General features: G+C 59.9%; 1 protein-coding gene across 3 annotated transcripts in view; it reads right to left on the bottom strand.

Annotated features, from left to right (window-relative positions):
• Kcnt1 (potassium sodium-activated channel subfamily T member 1) overlaps positions 1 to 10941 on the bottom strand; it is a 56621-nt gene extending 45680 nt beyond the window's left edge. For 2 of the 3 annotated variants that reach the window (XM_026395481.2, XM_026395482.2), the window contains exon 1: positions 10829 to 10923. In XM_026395481.2, coding sequence (XP_026251266.1) covers positions 10829 to 10923 — 95 coding nt within the window. Of the gene's footprint in view, positions 1 to 10828 lie in introns of all 3 variants that reach the window. The other variant, XM_077798045.1, reaches the window with a different exon arrangement.
• Positions 10942 to 12881: the final 1940 nt, after the last annotated feature.

The raw sequence follows: 12881 nt of genomic DNA, 5'->3' as shown, positions 1-12881 counted from the left end.
TAGAACCTGGGACTTGAGAGAGGGTGGAGGACTCTATCTCAAGGGTCCTTGCACCCCAGGGCAGAGGCTCCAACAGGCTTTAAGTATTTAAAATCAATTTAGAAAACATTTAGAAACATAATGATGTAGCAGACAAAGAACTGTGTACTGAGTTCCAGGAAAACACCACCCAGATATTGACCCTCCTACATCTACTGAGATTGAAAGGCAAAGAAAGAGCTCTTAAGGATATAAGATGGGAAAACGGGTCACCCGGGAGGGGCAGAGCCATCTGGCTTTGGGTTTCCTGGGGGGCACTAAACACGAGGGTCCAGGCAGACCAAACCCTGAGGATGAAGACAGTGAGATGAGGAGTATTGTACCCAGCCAAGATATCATCCAGGTCCACAGACACAGGACTGTTATACCCAGCCAAGCTGTCACCCACGTCCACAGACAGGGGAGATGTCGCAAGTGTGGAGCAACACAGGACATGTGGCACCAGCACAGATGCCCTTTTTGAAGGAAAAACAACCTTGAAGGTGAAATGCACTCACCTCAAAGAAATACCCAAGTAAGGAACTCCACAGTGAAAAATAACAGTGAATGTGTGTGTGGTCAGCAGGAACCTATGAAAGTGGATTTACAGCAAATGTTAGATAATTATGCAAAGTCTGGTTACAGAACAGATTGTAACAATTTAAAACCTTGGTGGAGTAAAAAGAACAATATAATTAGCAAACATTGGGGGTGTGTAGGGTGTTGTCGTCCAAAATGAGGATGCTCTAAGCTGGGAGTGAACCACACACTATCCCCATTGGACGGACAGTCCTTGGAGATGTCTCAGCAGGGAAGGTGCCAGGGCACAGAGAATCCCGTTTTGCTGGAGGGAAGGAAGTTACAGAAAGGAATGGGGTCATGTCAAGGGCCAGCAAAAAGCCCCCTCTGGCCAAGGAAGGACAGCTGAGCATCAGAGGGAACACTAGACACGGTGGATATATCTCCTCTGGCTGCTATAACCAATTGGTTCATTGCCACAAAATCAGTGGCTTAAAACAACACACACTGGGGCTGGGGATGTGGCTCAAGCGGTAGCGTGCTCGCCTGGCACGCATGCCTCCCGGGTTCAGTCCTCAGCACCACATACAAACAAAGATGTTGTGTCCGCCGCCGAAAACTAAAAAATAAATATTAAAATTATCTCTCTCTCTCTTTAAAAAAAAAAAAACACACCACATTTCTCATCCGATCCTGGAGGTCAAAATTCCTGACACCTGCGTCAGCAGGACTGAGGCTCCAGTAGAGACAGGTGTCTGCCCCTTCCAGAGTCAGGTGTCCACCTGTGCTCACCCACCTGGGCCCCTTTCCCTTCTGTCCTCGCTGGCCTCTGCTTCTGTCCTCATGTCTCCCCTCCAGTTCTGCTCTGACCCTCCTGCCTCCCGGGGAGGGCATGAGGCCTGACTGCCCAGAGAATCGCGGGTCACACCTCGTCAAGGCCCTCAACCTAGTCACATCAGCAGCGTCCCTTCTGCCACGTTCACAGACTCGCGGGCTTCCAGGATTAGCTCGTGGACACCTGAGGGTGCACTTTTCAGCCACCACAGATAGCAAGTCTGTGTGACTCTGTGGGTCAGTAAGTGATGCTCAGGGAGACAAATCCAGAAGAACCCGCTGCTGTCCCAGGAGAAGCTGCTGTGAGCTTGGCCTCCCGTGGAGAACTGGTAATTGAAGAGAAAGGGTGGGGGTGTGGCAGGAATTGTGCTATGGGTGTGCACCTGGCCCTCTGATGAAGGCGAGGCTACGTCAGTGGAGGGAGAAACAGAACCAGGCAGGCACACCCTGGGCCCAGGAGCAAGGCGGGTCAGGCAGTGGTCAGACAGGGCTGAACCCTCAGTAGCAGTGTCCTCAGACCCACGGTCGGGGAGGCCTGGATGTCTGGGTAGCACCTGCTCACCCTGAGGTGAGAAGGCACATGTCTTGCTGCCCAGGGGACCCACTGGCCATCTCTAATGAGGACACATGGGCAATACATGGGTCACAATGACATCCGCAAGGTTCTCACACCTACATCAGACAGACCAGGCCAGCTGGGCCTCAGGATCAGCGTCCACTCCAGAGGGACAGTGAAGTCAGAGGAACAGGCTCTGGAGAAAATAGCCTGGTCAGGGTTCTCCAGAGGACAGAACAATAGGCTATACGTGGCCCGCGGGCGTCCAGGGGGGTTGGGTAAGCGAAGCAGCTCCTGCAATTATGGAGACTGACACCCCGACCGGCTGGAGGCCCGGTGTGCTGGTCAGGGCTCTGTGCAGGTCCAGAGCCTCCCCTCTGGTGGCTGTGTCTGCTCTTCTGTCTGTTAAACCGGCCCCACCTTCCCCGAGGTCCCCTTATGATGTCATCTGGAAAAGTCTGCCCAGTGCACCCTGGTGACCATCTCTGCCTGCCTCTCTTCCACCACGGCGCCACCCCAGCCCTCTGGTAAGGAGACCTTGACTGCATTTCAGGCCCATCTCAACCTCAAGAGGCTTCACTAAATCACACCTTCAAGGTCATACAAGGTCACAGCATCAGGTTCTAGGGATCAGGACATGGGCAATGTGAGAGTTAAATCCAGTGGCCTGCGGGGAGTCCCAGGCAGACCCCACATCCACTCCAGAGGGCCCAGCTGGATGTGAGGGGCTGGGTGTGGGGTAGCACCCACATTGTAGAGCTGGGTATGAGGAGACAGGGTGCTGCCTGAGCCTGATGCCGCACCGCCCTCCAGGGGCGTTACATCACTGCCCGGCACGGTAGGGTCCTCTTGAGGGGACACAGGACTGGGCTTCCTCCCCACAGCTGGGCCCCTCTGGGTCCTGGTCAATCTTGCTGGAAGAGGCCCCTGCAGAACAGCCAGAAAACTCCTGGGGAGGGGGAGAATTAGTTCCAGCAGTGGGGCGGGGGCCAGGCCTCTGGAGGCTGACCAGGGTCCTGAAGGGTCCAGCATGCAGGAGAGCTCTGCCTTCTGGGGTGACATCACTTTGTCTTCCAACAGTCCCTGAGGGTGGCACTCACTGAGGGGCCCACGGAGGATGGGGTGGAAGTGTGAATAGGGACAGAGAGGTGGAGCTGGGACAGAGCCTCCACAGGCCTGGGGTTTGGGGTGTGGCCCTACCCACATCTGGAGCAATGGAGCCTGGGTAGGGGGAGCTCCGGGGCTCAGACCCTCACCCCACAGCCTTCCCAGGGCCAGCCAGCTCTGCTTCTATGGGGATTCCTGTCTCAGGTGTCTAGAGGGACCTGAGACCCAGGGAGGGCTCCTGGGGCCCTGCCAGGTTGGGGCCTGCTCTGGAGGGGCTGGTCAGCCAGTCCTGCGCAGCACAGAGCTGTGGAAGGAAGCTGGGGTCCCACATCTGTCCTCAGCCTCTCTGCAGCTCCTTCCACTCCTCCTCCCCACCCTTCCTGTCCTCTCCCCCAAACCCACGCCTCTCCTCAGCCCCTTGCAGGCCCTGGGGTCGGGGTGCTCAAGGTTATGGGCCCTCCCCTTGGCTGCAGAGTGGCCTCCCTCCTGGGCTCTCATGGGGGTCAGTGTCAGGGAGGAGGTAGGGTCCCTCCCACCCTGTGCCCTCCCCATGCTTCAGGCTGCTCCTGAGGTGGTGGCCCTCGGCCATCGCTCCTGCTGATGCCTGCTCTGTCCCTCCTCCAGCATGGGATGTCCCTCTCCTTGTCCAGCTCCAGGTCTGCTGGGAGGGTGGGCCTCTGGAGCTTCCACTTCTCAGCAGGTCTCCAGTCAATTTAGGGCCACCCAGGAAAATAGCCCACCCAAGGATCGGGCATATTATTAGCAGACGCCCCCCCCCCAGAGCTGGCCGAGAACCCCAACCCAACAAGAGCTGTGAGAGCCTGCACAGGGCATGGCACAGCCGGCTCCCCAGCCCTGTGCTGGGACCTCACTGGTAACCCGAGCAGGGGCAGGTGCTGGACCTCCAGGTCCCCCCCCCCCCCACCTGTGCACTCTGACAGGAGGTGTGGTGCCTGTTGCCCAGACAACAAAGCACCATGCTGAAGTGCCTTCAAACAACAGGGATCTGTTCTCTCCCATTCTCGGGGCTGGAAGTCCAAAATTGAGGGACCAGCTGGTGCTCGCCAGTCCAGCTCAGCAGCTTCTGGCCATGTGGCTTGAGCAAGGTCCACCTGAGTGTCTGCCTGTTATCCTCCCAAGTGGCTGCTGTCTGAAGAAGTCTTGGAGTCCTATCTTGGTATGTATAGCTAATTAAAGGCCAGCATGTGGGGTGGGGGGCTCCTGATGACTGCTGGGGGTGCTGCACACAAGAGGTTCTCTCCAGGATCCAGTGGAAACCCAAGTTCAAGTCGTTGTGGCGTGGCAAGCAAGGTGATGGGGTTAGAATGGGGTTAGATGTGGTCCTGAGGTGGGCCTCGGGATGGGACCAGCACCCTGGGAAGGAGATCAGCCTGCCCTGCCCCCCGCCCCCATGAACACTGGGAGGAGAGATCTCTGGACTGCTGGCACCTGCTCTGGACTCCCTGCCTTCAGGGCTGTGCCCAATAAATACTTGCAGCGGAACCCACTCCCCCTGATCTGTGGAGGAGGCCTGAGCAGAAGAAGCCCTAACGTGACCCTCCCTGTTCCTGTGCTGCTTGCACCAGCCTGGAACGTGGGGTCACACCAGAGGAAGCTCATGGAAATCACCTTCTGACAGCCAGATGACCACGGTCTCTGTGCCTTGGGGGATGCTGGCTCCCCCTGGCTGGGCATCTGGGTTCTGCTTTATAATGAATTTGGGAAGAATCTGATTTTGAGTCATGCCTGTGAGTCTCTGGGGTGTGGGCTAGGGGAGGAAGCCATGTGCCTGGCTGTGCTGGCCCAGGGGGCCCGAGGAGCAGCACACACCGGGAGGAATCTACCTTGCCCTCTTAGCGTTTCAGGGTGCCCTAGGGCCTGGGTGTGGGGAGCCAGAGCTGTTTCTCATTTCTTGTGGTGGAGACACTAACATGGGATCACGTGGAGGCCAACATCCTACCTCTGTGAAGACCGGCCCCAGGTGCTACTCAACCCCCAGGAGATGCCCAGTGCCCACTTCCTCCTGCTGTCTCTGTGACCTTGGCCCTGGTCCTTCTGCTCACTCCTGGCCTCCTGGGGAGGAGCAGTGGCCCAAGCCTTGGAGTTCTTGTGAGGCAGGAGGAAGGTGTGAACTGCTCTGGAGGCCACACCTCCACAGGAAGGCCACCTGGCCTTCTGTTGTCCACCCTGACTCAGGGCCCACCTGTGAGGCTCTGCTTCCTGCTAAGGACCCCAGGGGGAGTCCCAGCCCCACACCCAGCTGATGGGGAGGGCATATCAGGCTGGATCCAGGCATTGGCTGGGACAGGTGCCACGGTCTCACTCAGGACACCTGAGAGCACACAGAACAGTCCAGATCTGTCCTTTCCTGGTTCCATTATGCAGGCAGCAGACAAAGGGTATCCAGGAGAGTGGGCAGGACAGGGCACACATGACACCCTGGACCAGTTCCCGGAGTCCACACAGGTGGACCCTCCCCTGAGAGCTTACCCCAACCTCCCCTGGGCCCACTGGCCAGGTCCAGACCACCTCCCTAGCAGGCTGCATCCTCTCAGGCCTGCGGGCTTGCACTGGACAGGCCCCACCCCAGGCAGGGTGAAGGGAAGGGCTGAGGTGACCTGTGGCAGAACCACCAGCCCAGCCTGGCCTGGCAGTCAGGCCTGTGCCGGGGGAAGGAGGGCCCCAGGCAGAGTTTAAACATAACCTGGGGAGACCACACCAGCTGGCGTTTCCCTGAGCTAAGCAGCCCTGGGGTGGACACATGCCAGGGAGGCACTGCCAGCGAGAGGACTAGGGTCAGGGACACTCGGCCTGCTCCAGGGCTACCCAGGACTGCTGATCTTGCCCTGGAGTCTGGCTGGCACAGGTGGGTCACCATCACACATGTGGCTGTCCTCTGCTGCGACAGCTCCTGTCTCTCGTCCACTGGTTCATGTGAAATCCCCTCACTGCACATGTGAGTTCCGGGCAGCTCAGCCCAGAGTGCTGTGGGGGTGGATGTCCAGTCCCCGTGGGGTCCCTAGTCCAGGAGGAAATGCCTCCCAATCTGCCTGTCCTTACCTCCCTCTGCCCTGGCCCCCAGAAGCTCCCGGCCTCCTCCTCGGGCTTCTAAACCCACCACAGTCCTTCTGGATGCTCAGCTGGCCCCACCCCCACCCCAGCCAGGCCTGGCTGTGTCCTCTCCGTTAGGCTCCTTGGTTTCCAAGCCCTGGCCATGCCTGACACAGGTACTTCTCTTGTGGGAACACCAGGCACCCCCAGAAGGGGCATGGGGTACAGGTTCAGCCCAGCCCACCCCCAGCATCCCAGAGCACCCTCAAAAGACAGTCGATGTGACCCAGATCTCCCACAGAGCTGCCGGGGCCTTCAGGTAAAATCGTAGCGGGTGGGGCTGGGGGTGTGGCTCAGCGGCAGAGCGCTTGCCCAGCACAGGTGAGGCCCTGGGTTCGATCCTCAGCTCCGCATAAAAATAAATAAATAATAAAATAAAGGTAAAAAAATATATAACATTAGAAAAAATTTAAAAAAATATAACAACAGCAAACTTGAGCTGGTGACCTTTGGGGAGCCTAGGGCCCATTCTGAGGTCCAGAGAGCTGGCTGCTGTCCTTAAGGGGCCGCCCAGGGGAGGCAGCCTGAACAGAGCTCTTTCTAGGGAGGCCCTGGGGCCCTGCTCTGGTGGAAGATGGGCTGGGCCACAAGGAGGGCGGAGGCTGGTAGGCGTCAGGAAGGGGGCGGGGGGGGGCAGGAAGGGGGTCCTGGGGGAGGGCAGGCTGATGGCCCAGAGGGGCAGGCAGGCAGGGATGGGTGGGGAGGGCACTTAAGGGACAGGCCTCCTGCCATCACTTGGCAGGCACTTGGCAGGCAGCCAGGCTAATTCTCCCCACTCACCTGGGCCTCCCTGGATGGTTCTTCCCCGCCCTGCTCCTAACTGCTCAGTCATTAGCAACCAGAGGTGAGTGGTTCTGAGGGCCTGCTGTCCCTAGGGACCCTCACTTAAGTCCTGCTTGGAGCCCTGGTGGGGCCTCGGCCCTGGGGAGAGGCCTGGCTCTGTCCCATGGGGCAGCCTGACCCACTGTGGTGCTGTTGGCCTGGGAGGGCCTAGACCTTGGAGGACTGACTGTGGCTCCCTGCGCTGGGTCCCTGCCTGCTGGTCTGTCCACAGCTGCCTCCTGCAGGGCTCTGTCCTGACAATGCTGGATCCTGCCTGCCTTCCCATTTCTCATCCGTGTGAGAATATTTCACGTCTCCTCCAGAGAAGCCAGTCCAGATGCTCAGCTGTCAGAGGACCTCGGGATGCCAGGCTGGGGCCCTGCTGGGGCTGCGTCCACCTTCAGGCCTGCTCGGGTCACCCTGCAGCAGGCTGCTCCACTCCAGGACCCTTGGAGATGGGGTGGGGATCTCTCCTGGGGTTTGGCCTGGGGCAGCACACAGGCCCACCCAGCCAGCCCAGGGCAAGCCCCCTTCCCGGCACGGAGTCTGTTCAATGGGTTGGGGGGTGCGTGCGGGTGCTTCTCACTGTTGGCCTGGCCTGCCCTCAGAGGGGGACCTAACCTGGCTTCCACTGGGGCTTGGGTGACACTATGGGCTGGGCCCATCCACCTCTGGCTCTTCTCCTCCATTTTTTTGGCATTTTGGAAGAAGGGCCAGTGGCGCAACAGCCCCTGTCTGCCTCCTGTGGAAAGCCCGTCCCCTCTCTTCTGGAGACCGAGTGGGCAGGGCAGAGCTAAAGCCTCATGTCCACACTACAGAGCAGGAGTCCAGGCTCTCAGAGCCCACCTGCAGCCACACCTGTAGCCACCAAGGCCTTTTTACAGCCCTGCCCCACTGCCCCCTCAAGCTGCCCTTTCCGGGGCTGTTAACCCACTCTGCAGGAGAAGGAGCCCAAGTGCCAGTACCCCTAGGACTGTGGTGCTCACTTACGTCTCCAGGGCATACAGGAGGATTGCTTCTAGACAGGGGTCTCCTAACACTGCCTCTTGGGTCCTGGGAAGGGGCAGAGGCTCCACAACATCCAGTCAGCTTCCACTGAGTGCCACTCCCCAGGAAGCCCCAGAACGTGCCCTGGTGGGTGAGTCTACTGGGGCCACGTCAGTCCCTTGAAGGGGAAGCTCTCAATCCTGCCCCTCACCAAGCTGCATAGAGCCCTCAGTCACCTGGGGAGAGTGGCCTGGCAGCTCTGCCTTGTCCACATGTGGGTGGCTGTGCTCCCACCCCCACCCGCAAGGCCAGCCTCAGCAGTGGTGACTCACTGCACATGGCTTTACTCCCCTGTTGGAGAGGAAGTCCACAGCCCTACCCGCCTGCCCACAGCCTGCTAGGACTCGGGCCTCTCCCCACAGAGCCTGCCCGGCCCACAGTGGGGGAGCCAGGGGCAGGCAGAGAGAGCTTGCGCAGCTCACAGCTTCCCCAGACCCTCCTGGTGGAGACCACCACCCTGGTTGGTCCCCGATTTCCTGGCTGCTCCATCTCTGCCTACCACCCTATGGCCTGCAGCCCCAGAACTCGGCCCCAGGAATCCTACCTGCTAAAGCCCTGGAGAGCTCCTGAGAGCCCCTGCACACCTGTGCTCTTACAGGTAGGGCAAGTGGGCTCCCTGGCCCCTCTGGGCACCCAGGCCCCTCAGACTCGAGTCAGCACTCCCTTCCCATCCTGAGAAGCAGCCTTTCTGTCTCCTTTCCTCACTGTGGCCTGGCTGTCACTATACCTGTGGGTCCCTGGTAGGCTAGCACATGTGTCCCCCAGCTCTGTCCCTTGTTTTAGGAATCGGTGACAGTGCACGAGGTGGGGGAATAGCTCTGGGGATGCCAAAGGCAGATGAGGAGAGGAGGGCTGAGGCACTTCGAGTGCAGTGGCCATCAGGGCTACCAGGCCCACTTCAGGGACCTCCAAGCAGCCACCCTCCCCCTTGGCCTGGGATTTGTGCTCAGAGCTGGGTGGGGAGGGTGCTGCTGCAGATGGGGGCTCAGGTGACCGCGGGACCCCCATCAGGGCAGGTCTTGACCCCCTCGCCATGCTGGTTTCCTGCCTCAGGGCCCTCTAGCTAAATGGGGACCATTTCAGAGTCTGGGGGTCATGAGATGGGCAAGGCCATACACCCACCCTGTAGCTGTTGCCAAACTAGCCCCATGGGACAGAGACAGCTTTAGAAAAACAGGAAGTGCTTCCAAGAGGTGGCTTCCTTTGAGGGAGCTGGTGCTCTGGCCTCAGTGAGGGCCACATCATGCAGTGGACATGCTGAACTGCACTCCGGGCAGACCTCATGCTCCATGCAGTTAGCCATGATTAAAGAGTCGTACACAGGTCTAGGACTTGGAATGGGTTCAGTGGCAGCTCCCTTTGCCTGGGCCAGGAGGGGAACCTCTGTCACCTCCTGCAAAGACAGAGGGGCACAGCAACACCAACCATAGTCACTGACATCCATCTGGTGGTCAGGAGGCCCATGCACCATGTGAGGAGCCCCAAGTCTGCCATTTTCCAGAGCAGGCACCCAGCGGGATGGGGCTGACTTAGCAAGATGTCCAGTGTACAGATTGGGCCTGGGGAAGCCCCGACTCTCCCCACATGGGTCCCAGGAGGGCAGGAGTCCCCAGTCAGGGACACCAGAACCAGCACCTGCCCATCCCTCCTGCCCAAAAAGGAAGTTAAAACTAATCTCTTGTTCAAGGCATTTATTCTAGGTGGGTTCATTATGTGCTGCAGCACTTAGTTCAACAAGGCAGGAAAACACTGACTTTCAAAAGCACCTCTGCAGGACTCAACCCCTTGCTGCTAAGTGGCCGAAGACTTTGGGATCGATGTCTCCTCTGGCTCTAGGTGTTCAATGCAACCCAGCACCACTGGAGATCCAGGGGATGGTCTGGCAGGACATCCCTGCAGCGGGCCATGTGATTTTTAGTCACTTTCCCCAAGTACTGGGGGCTCCTGACACACAGCGCCTGCACACTGACCCTGCTCATGAAAGCAATTTCCTCCTTTGCTGCAGTCTCAGCAGCTTATTCTGACAGCTCAGTTTGTGCCCTGATAATCTGCAGCCCCGAGCACTTCATGTGCTAACTTAACAATTGCACTGTTCAGGGACCACAGCCGCATCCAGGCTGGTGAGTGAGCCCTGAGGAGAGTGCAGAGCCGCCCAGCGCACACTGGAAGGAGAGGCTTCCAGTCCTCTGCTCGCAGGCTGACAGCACCTCCCCTGAGGCTGGCAGAGCTGGAGTGCTGGGTGTTTACCCAAGACAGCTATTTGGGGAACAGGGGAGGGAAAAGCAGCATCCTTCAGCTCCCTGCCAGCCCCTCAGCCGCCGCTCCTATGGACCCATCCCGACCGTCCTCTCCTCAAAGACACAAGTTCATTTTGCTTTTTCACACGGAAGAGAATCTAAGGTGAGGGAACATTGTCACTTTGAATGTGTGACTGCGAAATTGCACTCTGTCCCCCAGTGAATAATTAATAAGTGAGCACAGCCTGAGTCTGGAGGACACTAGTTCTCAGCCAGACTGCCGGCCGCTACTCTGGCGCCTAGGCCCCGGCTGGACCCCGGCTTCCGCGGAGCAGCTCTGCTGGAGCTGGGGCCAGGCACTAGGAGGCCAGGGACCCCCGACCGAGCTCTGGGCCGACCCCCAGCACCGAGCATCCCGCGCCCTGCTCCAGGGGCCCTCCCCGGACCTACTCCCCCTCTCTGGCGCCCCGAAACTTCCCGGTCCCGGAACCTGGAAAGTTGCAGGGCGCCGCGGCTGCGGGGGCGCTCGGGCTCAGCACCGCGGACAGCTCCGCGCGGCCGGCCGCCCCCGGCCTACCTGTCGTCGTTCTGGAAGGACTGGTCGCCCAGGAGCAGGTCCCGGAAGCGGTACCGCGGCGGCAAGGGCAGCACCTCCGTGTCCAGGTCGCTCATCTTGGGTCTGGCGGTGTCCAGGAGCACGTCCCCGCAGCCGCGGTCCTCGGCGCAGGGCCGCCTGCGGGCACACGCCAGCGCCCCCTCAGTCGCCGGGCGCCCTCACGGACGCGCGCAGCCCCCGGCCCCGCGCAGCCCGGACGCCGCTACAGCGACCGACCAGGGTGGGGGCGGGGCTGGGCGGCACCTGCAGGGGGCGCGCGGGGGAGGGGGCTCGGCCGGGCTGGGGAAGTTTGGAAGGTGGGACAGATCACAGCCAAGTCAGGGCAGGCTCTCACAGCTGCCCCTGGTCCCCCTGGGGCTGGCGTGGGAACCCTTCCCTTCCCTGGACCCGGGCCAGGCCGGCTCTCCCCCGCCACAGCCTGTTCCAAAGCAGGCTGCTCAGCCTTCCTTCACGGTCCTAGCTGGCCTCTGGCCCACAGGCCTCCTCTGGACCCTCAAGCTGTGCAGGGCTGGGTTGGTGAACCATCAGGAGGCTCAAAGGGCTCTAGTCTGCAGCCCCCTGGGGCCAAGCAGATCAGGTCAGGCCCTCTGAGTCCCAGGCTGCCCTGCCAGTGTTGTCATACTCTGGGCTCAAAGAGACCCTGCCCAATCACCCGAGTGACAGACACCTGCCAGTGGCAGACAGGGGTGTTTGGGGCAACCCAGGTACACTAGGAGGGTCCCTGGTGGTCTGCAGTCACTGGAGCCCTGGCAGATTTCCTGCCTCAGTCTCTACATCCAGGAAGGTTTTGCTGGTTACCACACGCAGCCCCTGGGGCAGAGGCCAGCAGAGCCACCCTGGTTCCTAGTTCCCAGCTTCCTGGGACAGCAGCCCCCTGGATATTAACACCAAGACCTCTCTGCCCCCCAAGCCAGAGGGTCACCAGCCACCTGCAGCATCCAGCAGGCATGTGTGACAGCCAAGGGGCCCAGTGCAGGGGCATGAGGGGAGATTCAGCTTCGCCCCTGGGCTCCTCGTCCTCTGGCATGAGCTGAGCTCCCAGGGGATCAGACCCAGGTCATCCTTGGCACTGTCCCTCCATAGTGGGCTGCAGCATGCAGGAATTCTCCCCTTTCCCTGCAGCCTCCACCTGCCAGGCTGAGCAGTGCTCCCACTCCCTGGCTGCTCCTAGAGCAAGGGCCCCAGGAAGGGCAGCCTGGTTCTTTAGATGGCCTGTTCCATAAGTTGCAGGCCACGTGACTGGCAGGAGGGCAGAGGACCTGGAGAGTGCTTTGCCTGAGGCAGGTGCAGGGAGATCTGCATGGGCTCCGTTCCGGCTCCCTGGGCAGTGCTGGGAGGCTGGGCTCCAAGGAGGCTCACCTGGGCACAAGGTCAAGTCCAGAGCACCTGCCCAAGCTCCCCACCCCCAAGAAAGCAGGCAGGTGGGCCCCCCGTCCTCTGGTGGCTGGGGGTGCTCAGTGACCATTCCAGGCATGGCTACAAGTTGTAGGCACCAGCCTGACACCCTCTCCTTGTTTCTCAGGTCACAGGTTCAACCTCAGGGATCTGGCAGCATTTGAAAAATAACATTTTCCTAATTGCATCAGCTTGGCTGCCTGTTTTCCTTAGCCACAAGCGGGCTGGGCCGCAGGAGGTAGCCGCAGGTGGGGAAACACGTGGCTGAGGGGTGGGGACTATATGCTCTCTGTTTTGCCCCTTTCTTGCTGAAAACCCTTTTCAATGGCAAAACCCCAAAAGACCATCAACTCCTCAGGAACTGCTGCCCGTACCACCCTACCTCTTGGGCACGTTGGGTTTTTCCTCCTGGCCTCAGGTCCAGCCTTGGAAGTGCCAGGGAAGGGCACAAGGGGGGGCCTGTTTGCTCCAGGGGCATAGGCAGGTGGGGCAAGGAAGTGTACTGGGAGGCCCCGCCCCCAGACATGGCTTGAGAGAGCCAAGGGTGAGCTGCCCTTGTCCCCTTGGAATGCTGTTTCACACCGGAGTGAGCATCGGCCCTGGAGGCGACCCACGGACT

The sequence above is a fragment of the Urocitellus parryii genome, chromosome 4 (genome assembly GCF_045843805.1).
Source record: "Urocitellus parryii isolate mUroPar1 chromosome 4, mUroPar1.hap1, whole genome shotgun sequence".
Lineage (NCBI taxonomy): Eukaryota > Metazoa > Chordata > Mammalia > Rodentia > Sciuridae > Urocitellus > Urocitellus parryii.
Note: the sequence above shows the minus strand (reverse complement) of the source record. Positions and strands in the feature narration are given on the sequence as shown.